This window comes from Pogona vitticeps, chromosome 1 (genome assembly GCF_051106095.1).
Source record: "Pogona vitticeps strain Pit_001003342236 chromosome 1, PviZW2.1, whole genome shotgun sequence".
Taxonomy (NCBI): Eukaryota; Metazoa; Chordata; class Lepidosauria; order Squamata; family Agamidae; genus Pogona; species Pogona vitticeps.
Window position 1 is genome coordinate 67945140 of NC_135783.1, and position 25305 is coordinate 67970444.

Consider the following 25305-nt stretch of genomic DNA (forward strand, 5'->3'; position numbering starts at 1 on the left):
GATGTATTTGTTAGTTTGTAGGTGTCCAATTTTGTGATCGGTCTTAGGTTGATATTTGAGTAAGTTGTATGTATTCCCCATTTGAAAGATACTGCTATTTTTTCAAACTTGTACAACAGGCTCCAAAAATGATGGGCCTGTTCGCTATTGGCGAAGATCAAGTGCACCCTGCCTCTTAGTTGCCCGGGCTTGCTGGGATAGATGCAGTAACATTTTGTGTTCATTTGAGCATCTCAATCCTTGCCCAGAATTTCTGTTATTGTCCGCAATACTTCTGAGTTGGAGGCCCAGGTGCCATTTGGTTTTCTTAGTGGCCAGTTGTAGATGGTGATGTGGTTCACAGGCTTGAGTGATGGGCTTTCAGCAGGGGTGGACCCTTCACTGTCTGAGGTTGCTGACCGTTGGGGTTTTTTAATCTGTATATTTTCCTTGCATGTTGTCACAGCAAGTGGATGCTGGGGATAGGGTTCTTCTGGGGTGTTTCCCCACCATTCGTCTATGGTTATTAGCTCTAGATTAGAGGATGTTAGGTCAGGTCCCTCTGTGTCCTCTGTGTCCTCATTTCGCTCATATGGATCAGCCCAGGCCTTTGGGGTCTTCCCAGAGATGGGCATTCGGTCCTGAGTTGCTTTTTCTGATAACTGTGGGTAACTCTGACCTTTAAAGGCTAGGGAGTTATCTTTGTGTGTTTGATCTTTTGTACCCAGCTCCTTTTTTGCCTGAAGTCCTCTCTGTTCAGTATTCTGAGGGTTTGAGGGGGGTGCTGCTTTTAAAATCCCCAACTTTATCATGTCAGCAATGCATTGTAGTATTGCTTTAGTATCAGCGATTTCTTTCTTTAGATCATGCAGATTATTGAAAATTGTCTGGTTGGATTTAGCTGAGAGGAGACACTGATCACGTAGTTGGGTATAAATAATCCTAGTTTGTTCACTCTCGGGCCCTTGAGCATCTTGGGGGCCTACTGTTCCTTCCATATGGTTCTCCTTAGGCCCAGGTGTTGATAGATTTAAGTATTTATAGAATGATTCCATAGAGGCAGAGAGAGCCTTCTCTAGGAGTTCTGGGTCCAGAGACCAATTGCCAATTTCTCCTCCGGAGTGCGGAGTTCCGACTGCAGCCCCCTGGTATGTCTCTCCATTACTTATGCCTACATTGTCCGTAGTAAGTGGGGTACTTGATGTAAATTCCCTCAGCGGCCTTTGATTATAGGAGGATACATGTTCACGTTGATCTGAGACCACACAGAAGTCTGCTATAGATTTCTGATTTCGCTTTTTGGGAGCCTTTTTTAACTTGCCATAGGTTTTTTTGGTCCTAGTGGTGACCATAGTTATACTCCACAAATTAAGCTTATTTAGTGTCCCCTTCTACTTCTGCAGGTGCAAACTACCACTCAAAGGGAGAAGAATGTGGGTTTCACAGTTACGGTCAGTAGTAGCTGTATAAAAACACTTCTTAGCTCCGGTAAACACTCAAACATAAACCATTAAAGGGGCAGGTTGTTCCACCCGTTCCTTGGAGGACTTTTACTCACTGTGAGTCAATTGTAGATTGACGGAGTCAGCGGATCCGCCCCTGCTGTATGCCAAACAACCCCCGAAGGCAGATGGCTTTTCTTAAACAAAGTAAATGTTTTTCTTGCAGACTTGATTCAAGCAGGTGCTTACTGTCCGCAGTAGCGGTGTTTTTTCTTCTGTTTTCTTCCCAAGGCTGCAGTTGTGTAATTCTGTCGTACCGAGGTATTTCTAATATCTCTCGGCAGCTCCAGTGGTCATTATCTCTGTGTTTACTTTTACCAAGGTTAAAATCATGCCTTCAGCCAAGAAGTAGAATAGGAACTTCAACTAAACAAAAGCTATAAAAACCATATAAAATTTCATAAAATAAAGATAAAATCACCGCTGTGTAGCCATGAGCGTCTTGCCTGGCTGAGCCGGAACCGGAAGCCCTCACTCCGTCCTATCAGACTGTTAGACGATTAAGTTCTCTGTGCAGATATTCTATTTAAAAGCTGGGTCACTGTTGGCATGAAATAAATCGCCTATATTAACAGCTGTCCTGAGATAAATAAGACAAACTGAACCTTCACCATCTCTCCTCCCCCCCTTTTTTCTGTTCCTCTTAGGAGCCCTGTCTTAGTGTTCCCGTGTATTCATCGCCATGTCATTTGCCTGGACTGTTTTCACTTGTACTGTGTGACTATGCTGAATGATCGCCAGTTTGTCCATGATCCTGTCCTTGGCTACACCCTCTCATGTGTGGGTAAGTTGCTTGAAGGTTTACCCCGCTCATATTATTTGACAAACTGTGGGAACCAAGTATTGACTTGAAATAAATGTATGTGCATATTTTTTCCTCTTACTTGTTACTCATAAATTCATGGATGTATGATTTGTCTTATCATTTTCTCCTTTTGATGGCCTATTGCTTCGGTGGAGAGAGAGAGAAACCCATAGCACTCTGCTGCCTTTGCAGTATTAGTACTTAGTTCTAAAGGGCATTTTCTTTTATAAGCATATGCATACATTTTTTCACATTAGTATTTCATCATCATCAAGTGTTAAACGATGATAGCTATAAAGTGCCGAGGAGAAAAAGAACGGAGTGACCTCCAGGTCTCTTCTTTCGAGTCAAATAAGTTGTTAACTTCCTTGGCCTATCTTCAAGAGCTAATGGGGAAATTACTGTAACAGGAATTTCAAATACCCTTTCTTGCTCAGAAGTGATATCTCCTAATTGCTATTGTACTGAGTGCAAAGCTGATCACCGGAAGGAAGTTTGTGTACCCTTCCTGCTTGTCTAGGGAAAGAAACACTTTTTGAGAAATTGTGAGGGAAGTGGAAATAGTATGGATCATTTTGCAAACCAAATAGATAAATTGCAAAAGAGACACTCAGGATATATTTTCATTGATACCTTTTTCAAATTTACTGGCAGCACCTTATTGTGTCCCTTTTTTGGTGCAAAATAAGCAAGAAAGGAGGATTTATTCATTATTCTTTTGCATTCTTGGGCACAAATACTATGAAATATGCCGTTTCTGACCATGGATTTGTATCAGAATATATGTTCCTTAAAGAAGAAGCATCTTGACCACTGGCCACACTGATTAGCTTGATGGGAGTGGGAGTCCTGCAACATCTGGAGGGCCACAAGTTACCCAGTCCAACTTAATGGCATTGACCTGATGGTGACATTGCATTGAGCTTCCGCTCAGGGGAAGGTCCTACCAGTCATGCAAGGTCACACTGTCTATGCAAGTGTTGCCATTCCGCAGCTCAGGATCTCTTTGAATAAATTATCTGCATGTGCTGCAGCAGTTGTGCAAGTCACATGATCCCATGTTAGTATCCTGGTGAGTCTTTCGATTTAACAGAAGCTCAGTAGGTTACGGCCCTATTGGTGTGGTTTAATACAGTGGTGCCTCACTTAGCAATGTTAATCCGTGCAGAAAAAATCGCTGCTAAGCGATAACATCGCTAAGCGAAAATAAAAAGCCCATAGAAATGCATTAAAACGCGATTAATGCATTCCTATGGGCTAAAAACTCACCTTTAAGTGAAGATCCTCCATAGCGCCCCATTTTCGGTGCCTCTAAAGCGAGGTATCCATGCCTGAAAACAGCAGGCGGCCATTTTATTTACCCAGTGGCCATTTTGAAACTGCCGATCAGCTGGCCGAAAATGGGGGCTTTGCGATGATCGCTTCCCTGCAACCATCGCAAAGCGAATTTCCCCCATAGGGACCATCGCAAAGCAATCACTTTTGCGATGACAAAAAGTCCATCGCAAAGTGATTTCGTCGCTATACAGAGTGATCACTATGCGAGGCACCACTGTATTTGTGATCTTATAGATTATCTTGAGGTTGTATTTGTGCAGATCAGAGGTGGATTTCAAGGCATTTCTTTACCTGCCACTCAGAGTAGACCTTTGGTCTAGCTGGGTGGGGTAGAAGTCAAACAAACAAACAAACAAACAAATAAAGGCTCGTTCTGCCACTGAGCAGAATGTCTATCTAAGGCAGGAAGATGAATGCGAAGGAAAGCAAATTTTGGATTACTCAATAGTTTTAATATTTTTCTCCACTGCTGTGAGTGATGGAGGAGGATATTTTTGTCTCCTGTCATTGAATTGTCGTTGACTGTTTGTGGCTTAAGCATAAACCATTGTCCATGTGATTTTTGTCACGCTAGGGAACATATGTGATGACATAAAAGGAACATTGCATTAAATTTTGATTGAAGTGCTTGTTCTCCTTGATGGTGCTTTAACATTCATCTTTTTCACCCTCCTTCCTCTTCTCTGTTATGTTTGGTAATAACATAACACTAGAAGTGACTTGGAAGAGAGACTAATATTCATTTATTGAAATATTCCTAAGATTTTCAAGTCATCTGTAATGATCTTGAATTGCTTTTATGCTTCATTCCCAGCTTCTTAGATAGTTCCAGTTCATGACAGCCCGACTCTACTTATCATTCATAAATAAATAAATCTGCTCAGTGCCTAACTAAGCTGTGACCCTGAGTTCGTCCCCTGTGGAAAAGGAACAGAAGAAAAGCAGTCTTGTAAGTCTGCTCTTAGGCGAAAAAGAAACCTAAGAAAGTTACCATTTGTCTGTTGAATGCAGCTCTAGCTCCATCAGAGAGAGAAAGACATGGTAACCTCTTTCCCCCAGAGGCAGAGAAGGAGATTGGTGTGGGAATTTTAAAGGAGAGATTAAGGGGTGCCTCCCATTGTTTTGTTTCTGGTTACACTATTTAAAGTCTACTTTTCATGTTAGAGAGAGATAGGAAGAGAGAGCCATTGTCTAGTCGTACAGTACATGGTTTGGTCATCTCTCTGTTCAGCTCTGTAAAGTTGACACAAGGCACTGTTGCCTACTGAAGTGTCTAAGAACAATTTGTGTTCTTCCTCCTACCTCCTCCATGGCCTTTTGTCATATGACTGCATGCCAAAATGAACCAGTGTCAGCACAGTAAGGAAAACTGAAGACATTCCTATCAGGTTATTTAGTAGCAAATGCTTTTCATTTCCATGTTTTCTGCTTACAACAATACAAAATTTTGGGAACATATTTTTGCTTGGATCTTTTCTTACATTAATATTGTGCAAGTTACCACTGCTAACCTGTAGGGCAAAAATAGAAATATTTCAGCTAATGGAGTGCTCTCAAATTACCTGAATAAAACAGTGGATCCATAAGAAATAATAACACATTATAACGTTAATGAAATAATATTCCTTCACTGTCTAAAATTCCTTAACAAAGGAATTAAATCACTTGCAAAAGAACAACAGAACCACTTAGAGTCTTTACTTAAAGACTTCCAGTTACCCAAGTGTTATAGAAAAAGAATGTGTTAAAATATTTTGCTTTTAATTGTAAGAGTTATGTGACCCAGAGAGTAAGTATTTAATGTTATAATCTTCTAAAATAATAGGTTGTGTTATCATTTTGTGCTGAAATAATAGGCTGTGTTAGCATAATAGTAATAAATAAGGCTTATTTCCTAAATTTAAGTAACATATTAATTCAAAGTTGTGGTTCCATTCCTTATAAACACTAATGTAATACCTACCTCACAGTCCACAATTAGTTTACATATCTGTTTTGACTGAAAAGTGGGTTCAGCTTCAGTCAAGCTATTGGGTTGCCATACTGGTGCCCATGGAGTTACTCTATAGCAGTGCTTCCCAACCTTTGATAACTCAGGTGTTCTTGGACTGCAGCTCCCAGAAACCCTGGGTAGCACAGCTGGTGGTGAAGGCTTCTGGGAACTGCAGCGCATGAACACCAGGATTACCCAAGGTTGGGAACCACTGGTCTAGAGTACAAGGACCATGACACCTCTCTTTTCTCTACAGGGCATGTAGGTTCAGAGTCCTTTGAGCTGCAGGAGGGCTGTACTGTAATTGTGCCACTAACACTGTTTGGTGTGCAAATTTGCACGATTCATTCAGATTTTCTCAACGGCTTTCACGGCCAGGATCTGATGGTTGTTGTGGGTTTTTCGGGCTCTTTGGCCGTGTTCTGAAGGTTGTTCTTTGTTACGTTTTGCCAGTCTCTGTGGCCGGCGTGTTCAGAGGACAGGAGTAGGAACTCAGTCCATGCTCTGTTGCTGTTTGTTGGATAGTTGTTGGATAGCTGAAACAAACAGCAACAGAGCATGGACTGAGTTCCTGCTCCTGTCCTCTGAACATGCCGGCCACGGAGACTGGCAAAACGTAAGGAAGAACAACCTTCAGAACATGGCCAAAGAGCCCGAAAAACCCACAACAACCATTCAGGTTATTTTTTGACAAATTTATTTTGCATAATGATCATAATCAGCAGTTTACATTGACATTTGATTCTCTGCTTGTGGTCTTATTATGGAGATGTATGACAGAATTTTTTATTGTTTTAGAATATCCTTCATTCTATCAACCTAGAAGTCAAAACACATAGAAGAAAAATAACAGGATTTATTTTGTTTGATCACTGTAACTGGGGGCAGTGATGTGTTACCACAGATGCATAAGCATGCCAGCATGAAAAATGTCTTTTTCACAACATATATTCTTTAAAAATCCATTTTATAATGTATGTGCTTTTGTGGCAAGATGTTGTGTGAAGACTAGGAGCAAGAGAGTGAAGATATCTCTGGTTACTTGAAACCAATATGTTAACTTCTTTAGCATTTTCCACTTCTGCAGTCCCTGCTCATGTGCACTCAGGCTCTGCCTGTTCTCTGTCCTAATTTGCCTTCCCCTTCTTGTTCCTTCTTTTGTTCCTAGACCTTTCTGCCTTGTTTTACATTGTCTGGAGTCTCCCTGCTGTTCCAGAGTGTAGAATAGGGAGATAAAGACGCTTGCTGTATGCTTTGTTCTTGTTGATATAGATTGAATTGATTCAATACCTCAAGAGGGCATTTTCAAGCTCTGGGAGATGACTGATTTGCAGGTGAGAAGCCTGCAAATCTGGAGTTGGTTTTTCCCCACGCAACAAATTCTTCATAGTTCGCACACACAGTTTTTGCATAAAAGTGCTATCCTCTATCCTTACCATTTCGGGGGTGGTGTGGAAGAGAGAAAGAGAGAGAGAGAGAGAGAGAGAGAGAACATGGAACTCACTGATTGGCTAAAAATGGCACAATCAACCACTCTGATGTTTCCGTTCCTTCAGTTCCATGCAGTAGAGCAGCAACCATTATGGCAAGGAAAAGTCCATCAAATTGCACGCACAGTTTGCATCATTTGCATTAAAGCATTGTTTGAGAAATTCTGCTATTTGATGTCAAGCTGTCTTGGGGATGGACATAGTAAAGGTAGAATTCTTAGATTTTTAGGGACATTGAACGCTGCATTATCCCAAGTCAGACTAGTTTGTCCCTCTTGTCTGATATTTTCTGATTGGCAATGCTTCTTTGCAGAGGGGGATCTTTCCTATTTCATCATTTAATGTATCCTTTTGCCAAATTTCATCTTCAGAACATTCTCACCTCCCTACACCAATGTGGAATTCCTTTGCATGAAAAAAGCAAAAAGCGTGCTGTTTATATACTGCCCCATAGCACTTCAAGCACTCTCTGGGCGGTTTACAAGTTAATTATGCAGGCTACACATTGCCCCCCCCAGGAAGCTGGGTACTCATTTTACCGACCTCGGAAGGATAGAAGGCTGAGTCAACCTTGAGCCGGCTACCTGGGATTGAACCCCAGGTTGTCAGCACAGTTTTGGCTGCAGTACAGCAGTTTAACCACTGCGCCATGAGACTCTTAGCAATAAGAATAAAATAAAAGAATCTTATTTTATTCTCAGCACTTACATGAGGGTGGGGATGACACTACGGACTGTTCTCTGGCTTGTCTAATATAGGTACGTCATAAGTACTCAGAAAATGTCTTATTCGTAGCAAGTCTCCCTTTTCTGAAACTCCCTGGCAAGACTTCACCTTATATCAGTAGGATTTCCTGGCTTTGCACAAAAATGTGACCTTGTTTTGCCCCTTTGCCCCATTGTTCTGTACAGAAAACTAGTACATTCTGCACAACTTAAGGCCATTTCCAGCAAATACTTCATTCCGTGCAGATACTGCAACCGTCCTGTTGCAGTACCTGATTTTTCTTTGGTACTTTCCATGTGGATCCTACTTTTTAAAAAAATATCTACCATTCTACAGAGGAATTATAATAGTTCTGTACAGCTTTGCATTTTCTCCACACAAAAATGAACATGAAACTTTCAAAAAGATCCCACCAAGATTTCTAGGGGGAAATATCTCACATAAATAAAATTTACTGCAAAGAGAAAAGAGTGATTTCCCCTGTTTCTCTCTGAGAACAAAAGGCTGCAAGATTCACGGAATCCTTCATGTAGGATTTACAAAAACCTATCCCATCTATGTTTATGGTGTCCTTTATTAGAGAGGTTCTAAGTGTTACATACAGCACTGATGTTACCTGTCTGTCATGGGTTTGGAGGGAAAGTTCCATCCTATGGGGAGTGGAAGGCGGGACATCAGGAGGAGGGGCTGTACTGTATATATATGTGGAGTTTGTGAGGAGAGCTGAAGGAGAGCTGAAGGAGAGCTGAGAGAAGAAGCTGGTGTGGGAGTCTGTGTGTCAGACAGGGTACTACTGTGTGTCAGTCAGAACCAACCTGATAGGTTCAGGTGTCTGTATGGGTAGCCAGAACTGATAGGTTCAGGGTCTGTGCTTTATTTAAAGGTGTTCTGTGTGAACCAAACTGGTGTATGTATGATTGAGACTAAGCCACGTTACTGTATCTTATTCATTTGATTATTTTATTTTCCCTGTGTGTGATTTAAATAAACCTTATTCCTTTATTTGTTAAAAATCCATCCCTGGTCTGTGTGACTTCTTATAGGGAATGGTTGGTGGCAGCTTAGTGAAACTGTGGTATATCCCAGTAGGTCTGGGGTTGTCACATTGATTGGTGTCCAGCGTGTGGGATACGACTGGTCCAGTTGTCCAGTGGTACAGCAAAGCCTTGGCAAGTGTGCCCAGAGCAAGGGGGGTCTAGTCAGGGACAATCTGAGAGCGCGTAGGTAATCTTCTAGGCTTACCTCACGGGGAGGTACGCTAGTGGAAGAACGTGTGACCTCAGATTGGTGGGACTAGATTAGGGAGCTCTGAGGCAACCTGTTTTGGTGGGAAAAGGCTGAGGCAAAGCTGAGTGAAGTAGCAGTGATCTAGCCTGTCTGCTGAGAGGCCTAGCAGAGGGGGGTGGACTCTGGCTGGCAACAGTTGCAAGTTAGTGCTGAAGAACAGCAGCAATCTATAGAAGGCTGGTTCTGAGGCAAAAGAAAAAAAAAAGTGGTCGCTTTATTTTGAGGCTTGACTTTTGAAAGCAGCCTGTTCTGGGGGGGGATTATGCCCTTGACTCGAAGCCAAATGGCAGAAATGGGTGAAGTGAGGGAACCCCAGGTAGACCAAGGTTCTGAGGATGAATTTGGCTCAGTGCAGGATGAGAGCACGGGAGAACAGAACCCAGAACTCAGGAAAATGCTCATAGCCCAACAGCATGACCTGAGGGTGAGGGAAATGGAGCAAAGGGAAAGAGAGAGGCAAAGACAATTTGAGTTGGAGAAAGAAAGGATGGCGTTTGAGTTAAGAAGATTGGAACTGATGAATCAGAACAATAATAACAATAGGGATTCTGAGGGAGGCCAATTGTCTAAAACTGACCTGAAGAAATTCCCTGTATACCACAAGGGAGATTGCCCTGAGGTGTTCTTTTCCTTAGTGGAAAGAGCGTTTGTGGACTTCTCAGTGAGGGAAACTGAGAAGATGACCATCATGCGATCTTTAATCAGTGGCAGCCTGGCAGAAGTCTATGCAGAGATGCCAGAGGAACTGTTAAAAGATTTCGCAGAGTTTAAAAAGCTGGTGTTTGCCAGACATGGGATAAATGCGGAACAGCTGAGGCAGAGATTCAGGTCACTCACCAAGAAACCAGAGCAGACTTTTACCCAAGTGGGGGCCCAACTGGTGAGGCTGCTAGAGAAATGGCTATCTCAGGAGGGAACAGAGACCTTCCAGCAGCTCAAAGACCTGATAGCGCTGGAACAGTTTTATTCAGTCCTGCATGGGGAACTGAAGTTCCAGGTGAGGGAAAGGAAACCGAAATCTGTGGCAGAGGCGGCCGAGATCGCAGATTTTATTTCCCAAATAAGAAAGCCCTTAGGTGAGGGGAAATCTATAGGTAAACCTAAAGAAACCTACAGCAAGTACTCTCAGGGACCAGGAAAAAACCAGCAAGTGGGAGGAGCCCATGGGGAAGGGAAGCCCTCAGACATGAAACCAAGACCTCAGATTTTGGAGGGAAAACCAAAACAAGATGAGAAAGACTCAAAATACAGCAGAAAATGTTATTTCTGTCAAGGAAAGGGCCATCTAATCTCAGAGTGTGAGAAATTAAAGCAGCTAAAAGGAAATGTGCCTCATGATTTGAGTGGAACCAAGCCAAAAGCTGTGTTCTGTGTCCAGAAAGAGCAAAGCTCCTTGTCACTGAGGGAGCCTGTTGCCAGGGCTACTCAATCTGGAACAGTTACCTCTGCTGATCAGGCTGAGGAAAATGGTCCTCTTGTGGAGGTCAAGCGCTGCTTGCTAGTGAGAACAGATTCGCAGTTGTTTGAAACCGCAGGGGTGGACGTAGGAATACTTGACCATCAGTATAGGGGGCTAAGGGATACTTGTTCCCAGGTGACCCTGTGCCATCCAGATATTATTCCTAGGGAGTATATAATCCCGAATGAGAGCATGAAGGTGGCAGGGATTGAGGGACAGGTGATCTCGCTGCCAGTAGCTGAGGTACCTGTGAACTTTCAAGGCTGGAGGGGAGTTTGGCGGCTAGCGATTTCATCGACTCTGCCAGCAGCCGTGCTCGTGGGAAATGACCTGGCTGAACATGTGAAACGGGTGCTAGTGATTACACGCTCACAAGCCACCACGGGGACAGTTCAGGGGGGTACTGAGGAGCCCGAGACGGAAGCAGAGGGGAGTTCAGAAGCTGTGGTGGAAAACTTAACCACAGACAGCCGATTTGGCCAAGAGCAAAAGGCAGACGCCACTCTCCAAAAGTGTTTTGAACAGGTGACAGACGCCCAGCTAACACCTGAAACCCCAGTGAGATTTCGAGAGAAAATGGGAATTTTATATAGAGAGACCCTGAGGAATATCTCAAAAGGGGGAGATGGGATCAGAAGTCAGATAGTGGTACCTGAAAAGTATCGCCCCATGATCTTACAAAGGGGGCACTCTGACATGTTTGCTGCGCACTTAGGGGTGAACAAAACACAGCAGAGAATTACACAGAATTTTTACTGGCCTGAAATAGGGAAACAGATCAAGGAGTTCTGTAAACAATGTGATGTGTGTCAGAGGCAGGGGAATAACCGTGACAGGACCAAAGCAAAGTTGTGCCCTTTGCCTGTGATTGACACTCCGTTCAAATGCATAGGGGTGGATATTGTGGGACCTTTGCCCAAGGCCACAAAGAGGGGGAACAGGTTCATTCTCACCATTGTGGACCATGCCACGAGGTACCCTGAAGCCATACCCTTGACTAACATTGAAACTAACACAGTGGCAGATGCCTTGGTGGGGTATATGTCCAGGATGGGATTTGCCTCAGAAATAATCACAGATTTGGGCGCATCGTTTACATCGAAGCTCATGAAACGGTTATGGCAAATCTGTGGAATTAAACACAAGGAAACCACTGCCTATCACCCTGAAAGTAATGGGTTAACGGAGAAGTTCAATGGGACTCTGATGTGCATGATTAGGGCTTACTTGGCAGAGAATCCAAACAATTGGGACCAGAAGCTGCAATCCCTTTTGTTTGCTTATCGATCAGTGCCACAAGCCAGTACCGGGTTCAGTCCGTTTGAACTCTTGTTTGGGAGAAGGGTGAAAGGGCCCCTTGATTTAATCAAACAAAATTGGGAGCAGATCACCCAGGATGACCCACAAGACGTTGTGACATATATAGACACCTTGATGAATGACCTAAAGAGAAACCTAGAGCTAGCAGCAGAGACCCTGCAAGCTCAAAAGGTCAGAAAGAAAGCTTGGGATGACCAGGAAGGCAGGGAGAGGCACTTTAACCCAGGGGAGGGAGTGCTTTGGCCCAGGCCCTGCAAAGAGAGCAAGTGTCAGCTGGGTAGCCCAGAAATAAAATACTTGGGTCACATAGTAGGGGGAGGAGTGATCAAACCCCTAGAGGCCAAGATAGAAGCAGTTCGTGATTGGCCTAGACCCAACACCAAGAAAAAGGTCAAATCATTTCTTGGGTTGGTGGGCTACTACAGAAAGTTCATCCCGAGGTTTAGCGAGATTGCAGCTCCGCTGACCGATCTGACGAGGAAGAAGACTGATGACCGCATCCCGTGGACCAGCGACTGTGAGGAGGCGTTCCAGAGGTTGAAGGAGGCCCTCATCAACTATCCAGTGCTGCGTGCTCCAGACTTCGACCGGGAGTTCGTCATCTACACCGATGCGTCTAACAGCGGGGTAGGAGCAGTTCTTTGCCAGGAGGATGAGAATGGTGACCAGCATCCAGTGTCCTACCTGAGTAGGAAACTCCAGAAAGGTGAGAGACATTTGGCAACCGTGGAGAAGGAGTGCCTGGCCATAGTCTACGCGGTCCAGAAGGCCAAGCCTTACATCTGGGGAAGACATTTTATTCTGTGCACTGACCATTCACCACTGCAATGGTTAAAGACAATGAAAACCCACAATAGTAAACTTATGAGGTGGGCTTTAAACCTGCAAGACTATGACTTTGAAGTGAAGGTGGTCAGAGGGTCAGTGAACTGTGTTGCTGACGCCTTGTCAAGAAGACCCGAAGAATGAAGACGGCGAAAGAAACATGGACTATGTATATATTTTGGTGACCAAAGGTTAAATGTACCTGTTGTTTATTAAATATGCCTGGTTTGTATGAATAAAGGTAACTTGATGTATTGTAAATGGTAAATGTTTAAATGCCTAATTGATATGTTTATCCTAGAGTAAGTATGGTATTGTATGTTATGGTATAACTGTTTTTGTATGTTTTGGATCCAGGTTGTTTTTTGGAGAAAAGCACCTTAGCTTTCCCCCTACAAAACAACTTATAAAGAGGGGAGGTGTTACATACAGCACTGATGTTACCTGTCTGTCAGGGGTTTGGAGGGAAAGTTCCATCCTATGGGGAGTGGAAGGCGGGACATCAGGAGGAGGGGCTGTACTGTATATATATGTGGAGTTTGTGAGGAGAGCTGAAGGAGAGCTGAAGGAGAGCTGAGAGAAGAAGCTGGTGTGGGAGTCTGTGTGTCAGACAGGGTACTACTGTGTGTCAGTCAGAACCAACCTGATAGGTTCAGGTGTCTGTATGGGTAGCCAGAACTGATAGGTTCAGGGTCTGTGCTTTATTTAAAGGTGTTCTGTGTGAACCAAACTGGTGTATGTATGATTGAGACTAAGCCACGTTACTGTATCTTATTCACTTGATCATTTTATTTTCCCTGTGTGTGATTTAAATAAACCTTATTCCTTTATTTGTTAAAAATCCATCCCTGGTCTGTGTGACTTCTTATAGGGAATGGTTGGTGGCAGCTTAGTGAAACTGTGGTATATCCCAGTAGGTCTGGGGTTGTCACACTAAGCACATAAATTTCTATGAGTGCTGACCTCTAAATACCTTTGAAATAATTAAGGAAGTGCTCAGAGAGAATAGTTTGCATATGCATGAAAGCCTATTTAAAGTTATTTAACTAGTAGGAAAGGGTACTGAAATTTCATGTTGAAAATGAGCTGTGTGGAAAGAACAGACAGCATATTTAACATGAACCCTTCCACATTGTGTATGGAATAGGATGGTAACAATACAAGGTTACAGCTCATGAGGGAATTTAAACATGTTGTAGAATAGGGATGCGAAGTGAAGAATAGTGGGCAAAGATTGCAGGCTTTTATGTTGCTGCAAGCATTCTTGCAAAAATGACTTTATATCCATTTATTTCTGAAGAGTAACTCATATTTTGTGACATAGTCGAAAGAAATCCGAGGAAAAGAAGCTATTCCCAGGAGAATTGTAAAATACTTCTTGTATTTAGAGATAAGCTCAGTATTAAGATAGGTAGATAGATAGATAATTCAGGTTACCTCAAGCTGCTGCTGGAATTGCTATTAAAAGGGGGAGGGCTGCTTTAAGAGCCATAGCTGATAAAGACTGATATGCCGAAGTCCACCTAGGGAATTCATGGAAACAATGAGATTTGAACCTGGGGACTTCCTGATTCATAGCTCAGCTGCTATATTACAGCAGCTCTTTTATTGCTGTTTGTCACGTATTACATTGTATATGTAGGTTTTCCCACATGGAAAAGATTCCATTGTAGAAAAATTATCTTGCAAGGAATGTAAGATGTAGTAGTTTGGTATGCTAAGTTAATAGGGTGTTGCCTTGTCTTGTTTTTGCCATTATGGACATTGTTGTTGCAGTAATGTAGCTATGCAGCATCTGGGAACATAGCAGAGACTCATAGTCATGTCGGTTCTGGCGTCTGAAGCTTTTTGCTGCCATTCATGGACTTAAGAGAAAATATTTATTAGCTACAGCACAAGCAGGGGTTGTAACATTACGCGTATAGCTCCTTTCATCTAAGAGGGCTCCCAAAAATCTTGAGAACCATTGGTATTTAGGAATCTTTATACTGCAGAAAACACTGGAAGCTAATATAACAAAAGTCCGTTAAGGGAACATGCTCCCAGCTGGAGTTTCACCCTTTGCCTTGTGCCTCATGCCCTGTATTTCTTCAGTAAACTCCCACATTTATGGCATTTTTAAAAGTGATCTGCCCTGAAGATTTTGCTCCTTCACATTCTCTTTGAGTCATAAACCCTGAATTTGTTGTGAAAATGTGAGTGTTCCAGAGGTTCTATTTTCAGAGGGGTATCCATGGCACTGCTGCTGTTTAAGGGTCCTTCCATCTACCACAGAGGTTTCTGTAAAAGTACTAAGTCCTGTGCTTTTGAGTTTAATAGTTTTTTCTGCCATTCAGATAATAAAAGACTTCATCTGAAATGTTCAGTTTTGTTTGTTTTTTGTTCTGACTTTCTGCTATATTTTATACCATTACTGCTAGGGGTTCTATTTCTTTCACTTTGTACTGTAGTGGTGAGACCTTCCTGGGAAGCTTTCTGTTAGTGCCAAACCACCAGTCTATGGGACAACATCCCACAGAGAAGCCTTTCTTTATTTCAGAAATGTTTCCCAAATATTTCTGGGCCTGGGGGCCCCTAATATGGTGGAAAAAAAGGGGAGAACCAGGGAATGGAGAACATGGCAGCCCCAGCTGCTGGAAAAGAGGTAGAAAAACAAAGACCCAGGAAAGAAAAAGGCGGAAAGGTAGTAAGTACAGTGGTGCCTCGACCAATGACCATAATCCATTCCAGAAGATGGATGTAACTTGAAATGGTCGTTAAGTCAAAGCACCATTTCCAATAGGAATGCATTGAAATGCAATTAATCTGTTCTGGCCAAAGAAAAATAATAATAACAAAAACAAAAAAAATCAATGCAAGACCCATTGGAAATGTGATTAATCCTTTCTAGCCGAAGAGGGGTGAGAAAAGCAATCATGCGTGCAAGACCCATCGGAAATACAAAGAATTGCATCAAATACTCAAAAGCACAGAATGCAGACTAGAAAGCTATGATCACATTTCCATACCTTTTCCTTGTGGTAGATAAACTAAGAAGGAAAAGTTATATCAGATTACAAGCTCTATGGACAGGTTGTGTGAACGTTTTCCAAAGACGTCCCCAAACATCAGAAATGACTTTATGGCAAAGAACATCTTTGGAGTTGTTGTTGTTTTTAATTACCAAATAATTGTATTGTGACAAGATGGGTTGAATGGTTGAGACCATGACAGGATATAGGCATGAAAATTTTGCTAACATAAAGTAAAACCATCCCTGGCCTCAAAGCAAAAAACAGTAATTTCATAGTTTAATGAGTGATCCTCACAATATTTTTAAAAACAGACACAGAAATTCTTTGCATGTACAAATCTCAATTGGACTAGAAAAGAGTTAAAAATTCAATTGTGTCTGACAGACAGGTTCAGATTGCCTCAGACCTGGAGCTGAACTCCCCTTTGAAAATATGTGTCAGGAACCAGGTGTCAGAAATACGGAGAAAATGTTTATGGAAAGCACTCAGAACCCCATTTGATTCTTCTGATTTTTAAAAGTCTGTGTAACAAGGCAACAGTGTCTTAGTTTAGTTATATAACATGCGTAATTTGCACAATTTGCACAAAAACTATTCCTAGAAATATGTAAACTCTTCTTGAGACTAACACAAAACATCTTACTGTCTCATAGCTGACTAGAAAATTTTTGTCAGTTGTCATTCAGGTGTGCAAGAACAAAGCAAGGTGTATGAATAAGAAGAAACTGCTGTGATTCTCTAGTTGCATTGCTACTTCTCCTGCAAACTGGAGAAGGACTTGGCAACATTTAGTTTCAGTTTCCTTGAGTCTCAATTTTTTTGTGTCCCCTGGACCAGGGATCATAGTTTAAAACAAACTCTGATAGGTTTAAAAAGGCATAGTTAGAAACAAACCTGTGAAGCTGGCTAGTTTTGAAACTCATCCAGTGTAGCTTTAAAAAAGGGTCTTGCACTTCACTTTGGATAATAAACCAAAATTAATGGAAAATTCGTGGAAATAGTTCCAAAGCCCTTCTCTCAGCCATGGAGGGAAGAGGAGGAAAAACATAGAAGTCCAGGGCTCATTTGGGCATCCGTATTCATTCAAATGGAAACAGGGATAAGCACCGCACCCTAGAGTCGGACACGACTGGACTAAATGTCAAGGGGACCCTTGCTCATTCAAATATAGCTGAATGGTGGTCTAGTATTACATTCAAACTCAGCCCATGTCTTCTCTGTCTACCAATCAGTCTTGCCTGTCTTATATTTTAGAAAAGATGGGAGACAATCACACACACTAACTTATTTTTTACAGATAGAAAAATGTTCAAAGTAGCTGCAAAGTCCTTTACTGATATACACCTGCTCTCAGCAGTAGTTTGGCAGATTTGCTACATCAAGAACAAATTTGATTTAAGATTGGTAATAAAGATTTACATCAATAAATTATAACAGATTGGTGATTAGTCATATTATTTATATGCAATATTTTTACACCTCTTATAACACCGCTGTCTGCTTCACAGGGATTAATTATTTTCATAATTTTGTCTAAGTAGTAATATAGAAAATGTCAAAAAGAAAATTAGATTTTCACTTTCAAGACAGAGAAATTTAATTAAAGCCAACTCATAGTCAATGGAGAGCATCCTTCACTGGTTCCATGATGTGGCAGGGATGCTATGCAAGAGTACAAAGCTCAAAATGTGAATATAAGTGTATTAATCAAGGGCTTCGAAGTCTATGCACTTGGCTCCAATTGGTCCCTAGAGTTTGTCTGCCGGAGTGGTCTATAGGAAGCAAACACTTGGTGATGAACACTATTGCTGCTCACAGAAATCACTTAGATATGAATCAGCTTCCTAACTGATAGAAGATTAGATGCCTTTTACCTCCACAATTATTTATGGTGTTTTACGGTTCATTCCAGGTAGTGATAATTTAACTGCAAGTTAAGGCACCTTCATTAAACATGGAATTCAACATCACAAATAAAAATACTGTACCACCAGTTGTCTGAGCATATGGGAGCACTATAGCAATGAACTAGATTAAGATATCAGTATCAGTAGAACTAGTCCGTTAAATGATCAGAGGAGATATATGAATCCAAATCTTAACCGTGTCAGAATTTGTGTGCAGTATATGTATATTTAATCTTCCATTGTAAAAAGAAAAGAAATTAAATTCTTCCAAAAAAAAAAACCCTTCGGTTTATGACAATTGCTTTTGAGAGAGAAGTGGTTAACTGATGAAAAAGGAGTCAGCTTCTGAAATTTTCCCTTGCTTAGTGTCTTTGTGAATGGTAGTGAGCACAACAAGTTATCCTGTAGACCAGTGGTCCCCAACCCTGGGCCTCCAGATATTCTTGAACTTCAACTCCCAGAAATCCTGGCCAGCAGGGGTGGTGGTGAAGGTTTCTGGGAGTTGTAGTCCAAGAACATCTGGAGGCCCAAGGTTGGGAACCACTGCTGTAGACCATCTTAACTGCTGCCATTGGTGTTGCCAACATTCAGGTTGTCCTTTACTATGTAAAGCTTGGCATCCTTTTTCCTACTGACAGTGCGGGAACAATATTGTACATCAATATCAGGCTATTTCCTGGTGCTTTAAATCAGGGTTAAAGAAGCACAATATTGCACAGTCATAATCGGGGCTCGAAAAAGTTTAGAATGTCTCACCGGTTAGTAAAAAATTTCACCAGTCAGCATGACTATAGCCTTGCAGTTTATGGTAAAAAATTTAAACTAGGCACTTGATCACTTTTATTTCTATATAGCAATTCATACAAATCCAAAATAAATTGTACACGGTATTCACCTATGTCTTCTTAGAGGAAAATGCACTGCTGTCAGAGGTGTTGCACTTGTGTCCTTGAACATGCCTGGTAGTTTTAGCACTGAAGTACCATTTATTGATGTTTTTTAAAATGGATTGTTGTGTAATGATATTTAAATGCTTTTAATATTGTTTTGTTAATTCTTTTACTAGCTATTTAATTTTGTTTTGATGTTTCTGCGTCTTCTTCATGTCTTTTAAATTGTAAAGTCGCCTTGGATCTCTTTGGGGAGAACAGAGGTGTATAAATATTGTAAATTAAATAATAAATAAATTAATTAATAAGTAGATTTTGGTGCAGTTCTCCAGCGGTGGAAAGGTAGGGAACTGGCTTCATCGCTTGTATGCCTTTAAAAAAATTTTTTTCATTGTTCTTTGTCTTTTCCTTTGCCTTCTGCTTTTTGGTTTGCTTGGTTGAGAGTGGGGGAATTTGAATTGCCCAACATTTCCTGCCTTGGACTGCAATTCCCAGAAGCCTTCACCACCAGCTGTGCTGATTCCCAATCTAGGGTTCCCCCCCAGGTGTTTTTAGACTGGAATTCCCAGAAGCTTTCACCAGCAGCTGTGCTGATTCCCATCTAGGGTCTCCCCAGCTGTTCTTGGACTGCAGTTCCCAGAAGTCCTCTCCAGCAGTTGGCCAGCACAAGAACCAGTCCAAGGACTCCTGAGTGACCAAGATTGGGAATCACTGGTTTATATCCTCAGATTTGGGTTGCTTTATTACCTGTGTGCCTGTGAGGTCATGAAGCTTGTATTTTGAATGCCTTTCTCTTGAATATCTCCAGCAAAAATAAAACTGAAAGCAAAAGCACCTGGCCTCTTAAGGAGCCATGGTTCCCTCCCACCCCAGGATGTGTCCTCGTTCGGTTGAAATTAGGAGCAGGGAATTTCCATGTTCTCCAATATGGGACTACTCTACCTTCTCCTGCAGATACGTATTTCTATGTGCTTCTTGAACCCTCTTCTTGTGAGAAGACCTTTTGCAATGGGAGGAGGGAGGGGAGGACTACAGGATTAGAGAGAGAGAGAAGCGGAGGGGAAGGAAGCAGGGAGGGAGGGAGCTTTGACTCGTCGAGCAGCATTTTCCACTTATCACGGATGAGTGGATGAGTGCATTTTTCAAGCCCTGGTAATAACAACAACAACAACAACAACAAAACTACAGAGTTGGAAGGGACCCTATGGATCATCGGGTCCAGCCCCTGTCAAAGAGGCACGGTGGGGAATTGAACTCCCAACGCCAGAGATTTTTTAAAGAGTTGAATTGAAGCTATACTTGGAGCTCAGTGGGACCACATGGCAATGTAGCCAGGGGGGAAAAGTTTGAATTTCTAGCTAAGGCCTTTGGGAGCATGTGTGGTTTCTGTACATTGACACATGTGGAGTCTCAGCCAAGATGTGTGGTTGCAGATTACCAACAAAAAGAGGGGCTGATAAACCATTTCTCAGTACTTCATATGTAGAAAACCCTGGGGGCATCACTGTAAGTCTAAATCGACTTGACGGCACACAATTATTAAATGATTTCTTGGATCCCAGGAGCTATTAGAGAAAAGATAATAATGGTTGAAATACCCTACTTTTGGAAACCATTTTCTTCATGAAGGCTCCATCAATTTTCTTGTCATTTCAGTGCCCGTCACAGAGATATTTTTTGCTTTATTTTTGACATCATATTTTATTTGAAATGAAGTTTTAAACAGAGCTCTCTAAAGAAGAATCATGTTACTTTTTTCTGATAAAAACATTTTTGAAGGGTAATGCGTATTCTTTGTTCAAACTGAAAACATTAAAGTTAGGAAGAATTGATGATGCTCCTTACACGGACTCAGTCCCTTGTTATGCTTTTGTGTAACCCTATCCAGTGATTATAGCATCGGCTTGACATCAATATCAGAAAAAGGTTTAGAAACAGATCATTAAAAAGTTGGTCTGTGAATGTTTAAAAAAGAATACTGTAGTTTCTAAGAACCATGATGGATTTCTCAAAAAAAAGGGGGGGATGCTCATTAAATTTTCAGATGACACCAAACTGGGAGGAGTAACTCATACTTAAAAGGACCAAATCAGGATTTAAAATAGTCTAAACAAATTGGAGAATTGGGCCAAAACAAACAAAATGAGTCTCAGTAGGGCAAAATGTGAACTTCTACATTTAGTTAGAAAAGACCTATGCACAAATGTAACATGGGTGACAGCTGGCTTGACATAATATATTTGAAGATGATCTAGGTGTCTACTAATCTGAAAACACAAGCTATACATGAGTCAACAGAAAAAAGAAGAAACAAAAAGCAAATGTGATATTGGTTTGCAGCAACAGACGTATAGTGTCCAGATCAAAGAAAGTACTACTACCACTCTGCTCTGTTCTGGCTAGACCTCACCTGGAATACTATTCTGGGCACCACAGCTGAAGAGGGACATTGAAATTCGTATCAAGAGGAGGGCAAGCAGGATGATAAAAGGTTAAGATTGCAACCTGCAGGGTTGCTTAATCTGTGGATTTCCTATTTTGGCAGAAGATTAGACTCAGTGGCCCATAGGGTCCCTTCCAGCTCTGCAGTTCTATAGGCTATGAAAAAAACTCTTATGGGGTTCCTCATCTTTGTTCACCTAAACCCCAAGATGACTTTTAGCCATCATTAAATTTTCTTGCAAAGTATCTTTCTCAATTTCCAGTTAAGTAGGTATTCAAGTTCATAATTTACACTTCAGTAGGTATTCAGGTTCATCAGTGACTCTCTTGAACATGCTCAAGTACCTTTTTGAAGTGGAGCCGTCAACGAGCAGGCAAAAAATGTTTCGGTGTCTTTTCCTGTGTAGCCTGGATGCTGGCTAAAAGATAAAAGAAGGGCTGTGGCACTTAGGAAGTGATTTATAGTTGTTTTTTGCTCTATGACAATACTGTAGACATCTTTTGCAATAGAACTATTGATAGGGAGTTGACATATTGCACTCTGATTCATATGTACCACCACAACAAAGGAGATGCTTCATCTTGGAGCAACCCCACATGACCATGGAGTGTGTGTGAATGAAGCATCAAGATTCAAGGGCAAATCATGGTCATACTTTCCATTTAGGACAATGTGAGAAATGTTGTCTTCAGTACAGGATGTCAAGATGCTTTTGGTTGATCTCGGAATGAGTTTGCCTGTTTTCAAAATGGATTTTCGTGCATTTCAAAGACAGAATTGTAGAATGTTGTCTTTGAAACCAGTAGGAAATGGCACCTTGGCACTGAGGGCACATCTCCATCTGATTAAATTAGGATAGCTCAAAGTCATGTTATGCCACTTTTAAACTGATTCTGTGAGATATCTCTGAGACATTTCTTTTGTGTGTATGTGGATGGGCCTAAAGTGGATTTGTGGGTTTTTTGGCCAAGTATTTTTTTTATATTTTATTTTACTACAACAACAACAAAAAGACAAAGAATATAAAAAAGAAATGAGTTAACACCATAAATCCATTTAGATCAGTGATTCCCAGCCTTTGGTAACCTCGATGCAGTTCCCAGAACTGCCATCATCACCACCAGTTGTGCTGCCTGGAGTTTTGGGGAGTTGCAGTCCAAGAACACCTGAGTTACCCAAGGGTGGGAACTACTGATTTAAATCATGCAGTAAAACCCAGCAGGACCATTTAGAGATATAATCTATTTTCTTCCTCATAAAGAGTCCCGTACTCCTTTCAGAATTGTTTTGATTCTTGCGAAGGTGCATAACCTTTCCCCTTTCTTAATACATAATCAACAAAATCTCCCCTGATGTCCATAAAAACATTCTTATTTAACAAACCAATCTTAACTTCAGAAAAAAAGTGGATTTGAATGTTTTTTGATACACATATGAGATAGTTTTGCCTTGCATTTCTCTTGTTTTGTTTTGTGCATATTTGTTGCTCATCACATAATATAGTGAATATAATGAGAGACTTCATACAGTTCGGTGGTGATGATCTCTTTACGGCACTTCAGCACTTCGACAGGGATGTTATCCTTCCCAGGTGCCTTGCCAGACGCGAGGGAATACAAGGCCACTTTTATTTCTGCTAAAGGATGCAAACATTGTCACATTGTATAAGAACAAAGGAGACGGGGCGACTGCAGTAACCACCATGGCATCTCTCTTCTCAGCATTGTATGGAACCTGCTTGCCTGTGTTGTACTGAAGAGACTCCAGGTGCTTGCAGACAGAGTCTATCCAGAATCACAGTGTGGATTTCGAGCTAATAGATCCACCACTGACATGGTATTCTCCCTCTGACAGTTGCAGGAGAAATGTAGGGAACAATGACAGCCACTTTTTGTGGCCTTCATAGATCTCACAAAGGCCTTTGATTTGGTTAGCAGGGACGGCCTTTTTAAAATCCTTCCTAAGATTGGATGTCCACCTCGACTCCTTAACATCATCAGGTCCCTTCATGAGGAAATGAAGGGCACTGTAGTTTTTGATGGCTCAACATCAGATCCCTTGACATCCAAAGCGGAGTGAAACAGGGGTGTGTCTTCGCGCCAGACCTTTTGGGGATTTTTTTGCTGTCATGCTGAAGCACGCCTTTGGAACTGCAGCAGAAGGTGTTTATCTCTGGACTAGATCAGATGGAAAGCTATTTAATCTCTCTAGATTGAGAGCAAAGTCCAACTGAAATGTATGTGGGAGTTCCGCTGATGATGCAGCCATTGTTACCCACTCTGCTGGAGACCTCCAACAACTCATGAATCATTTTAGCAAGGCCTGCCAAGACTTTGGGTTAACAATCAGCCTCAAGAAAACACACAAGACAGTATGACTCAATAAGAAGCTGATGGCATATACCAAGATCCAGGTCTATAAAGCCTGTGTCCTGAGCACATTCCTGTACTGCAGTGAGTCCTGGACCCTTTATGCATGGCAGGAGAAGAAGCTGAACACGTTCCATATGTATTGTCTCCCACACATTTTTGGTACCACCTGGCAGGACAAAGTTCCAAATAGAGTAGTCCTAGAATGAGCTGGAATGTTTAGCACATATACATTACTGAAACAGTGACGTCTATAATGGCTTGCGCATGTCATGAGAATGGCTGGTGGTTGAATTCCAAAAGATCTCCTGTATGAAGAATTAGTGCAGTGAAATCTCCCCAGAGTGAGACCACAGCTGTGATACAAGGATATCTGCAAGCGGGATCTGAAGGCCTTAGGAATGGACCTCAACAGATGGGAAGCCTTGACATCTGAGCGTTCAGCCTGGAGGCAGGTGGTGCATCATGGCCTCCCCCAATTTGAAGAGACCCTTGTCCAGCAGGCCGAGGCAAAGAGGCAGTCCCGAAAGCAGCAAAATCAGGGAGCTGGACAGGGGACATATTGTATTTGTCTTCAGTGTGGAAGGGATTTTCACTCTCAAATTGGCCTTCTCAGCCACATTAGATCCTGTTCCAAGTCCTCCATACAGAGAACGTTACCATAGTCTCTTGAGACTGAAGGATGCCTAATCTAAACTAAAGTGAGAGATGTGAAGAAATTTCCTGTTGTACTGATTTGTTGAGATAGGTCTGTTTCAGCACGGTGAAGAGTCTCAGCTTTTTAAAAAGATCTTTAGGGAAAAATCTAAAGCCTGTGTCCATCACAGCTAGCATTTCTCTAAGAAAGGGTTTATTCCCGAATGAACTGGAAAAAAGTGTACCCTGTACATTTCTCTTCTTTTGGATATCCCTTAAATTCTTTGCCCCATGTAAGACAGATAAACTGAATGTCCAGAAAAACATCTGCTTCTTTCCTTTTTTACTGAACCAGCATATGCATGCAGATAAATCTGTGTAATATTGTTCTCTATCTATTGAATATCCAGCAATTGTAACTATAAAACTTAATGCAATGTTTTAGAACTATGAGAGCTTAATAAGTTGAATGGAAATTATAAGTACTCTAACCAAACTTAATATGATGCTTCAGAGTGTAACAGTATGAATTCAGCTAAAGTGTTAATACTTTATAAAACTTAATAATAAATTAATATTACAAAGCAAATTAACTAAGTCAGAAAAACTCTCAATTAAGTCACATCTATGTAAATATCTTACAAACTATGTAATTAATAGACTAGAGCATAAGCAATTAGAAAATCACATCAGCGTATAACAAAGATTATTTCAATGCCCTTTCATTTCTCTCCTTTGTTTACTTTATCATTTGTAAACACATTTAGCTACCAGGTGTGAAAGAGGGTTTTTTGTTTTTGGCAAGGCAATGTTTATGTACAGTGGCCTTCCTTTTGCTTGGCTGATTGTTTACAGTGATTATTTTGTACACTGCTTTTGAAATCTCATTTTTAAAATCCAATGTGTGTTTTCAGGGCTGCTTTTCTATACCTCTCTTAATTATTTTAACACTCTCTTTGTATAAAATTCACGTATTGACATTGCCTCCAGCTCAAGAACAAGACATCACACACAGTTTTGTCTTTGTGTTTCCCTCAGTTTTGCGCAATAATGTTTCTAAGCAGAACTAGCATCTTTTCCCCTTGTGATACTGAGGATACCCACAGAAAGCAAAGAAGAATAGACAGACTGATCAATCACAAAGACATGCAGAATTTACCTAGTGCTATTATTTTCACTTTTCCATCTAACAAGGCAATAGTTACCGTGATTTTAACTGTTGCCATGTTCAAGAAAATGCACAATCTCTCTTGAAACTTTCAAAAAATAAAACTCACATTGTCACAGTTATTGTGGAAAAATGAAACAATTTAAGATTTATG

The 25305-nt window shown here is 41.4% G+C and overlaps 1 protein-coding gene and 2 long non-coding RNA genes across 6 annotated transcripts in view; 2 read left to right on the forward strand and 1 right to left on the reverse strand.

Annotated features, from left to right (window-relative positions):
• PRKN (parkin RBR E3 ubiquitin protein ligase) overlaps positions 1-25305 on the forward strand; it is a 982733-nt gene that overhangs the window by 634133 nt on the left and 323295 nt on the right. For all 4 annotated transcript variants that reach the window (XM_072994451.2, XM_078383207.1, XM_078383208.1 and 1 more), the window contains one exon: positions 2129-2265. In XM_072994451.2, the coding sequence (XP_072850552.2) occupies positions 2129-2265 (137 nt within the window). The remainder of the gene's footprint in view (positions 1-2128; positions 2266-25305) is intronic.
• LOC144585910 (uncharacterized) overlaps positions 1-25305 on the reverse strand; it is a 116530-nt gene that overhangs the window by 9744 nt on the left and 81481 nt on the right. Inside the window, exon 3 of the long non-coding RNA XR_013540533.1 lies at positions 21323-21396. This is a non-coding gene — a long non-coding RNA (uncharacterized LOC144585910). The remainder of the gene's footprint in view (positions 1-21322; positions 21397-25305) is intronic.
• LOC144585914 (uncharacterized) lies at positions 8430-13569 on the forward strand. The gene is made up of 2 exons (XR_013540538.1): positions 8430-8602; positions 13263-13569. It is a non-coding gene; the product is annotated as an uncharacterized LOC144585914 (long non-coding RNA).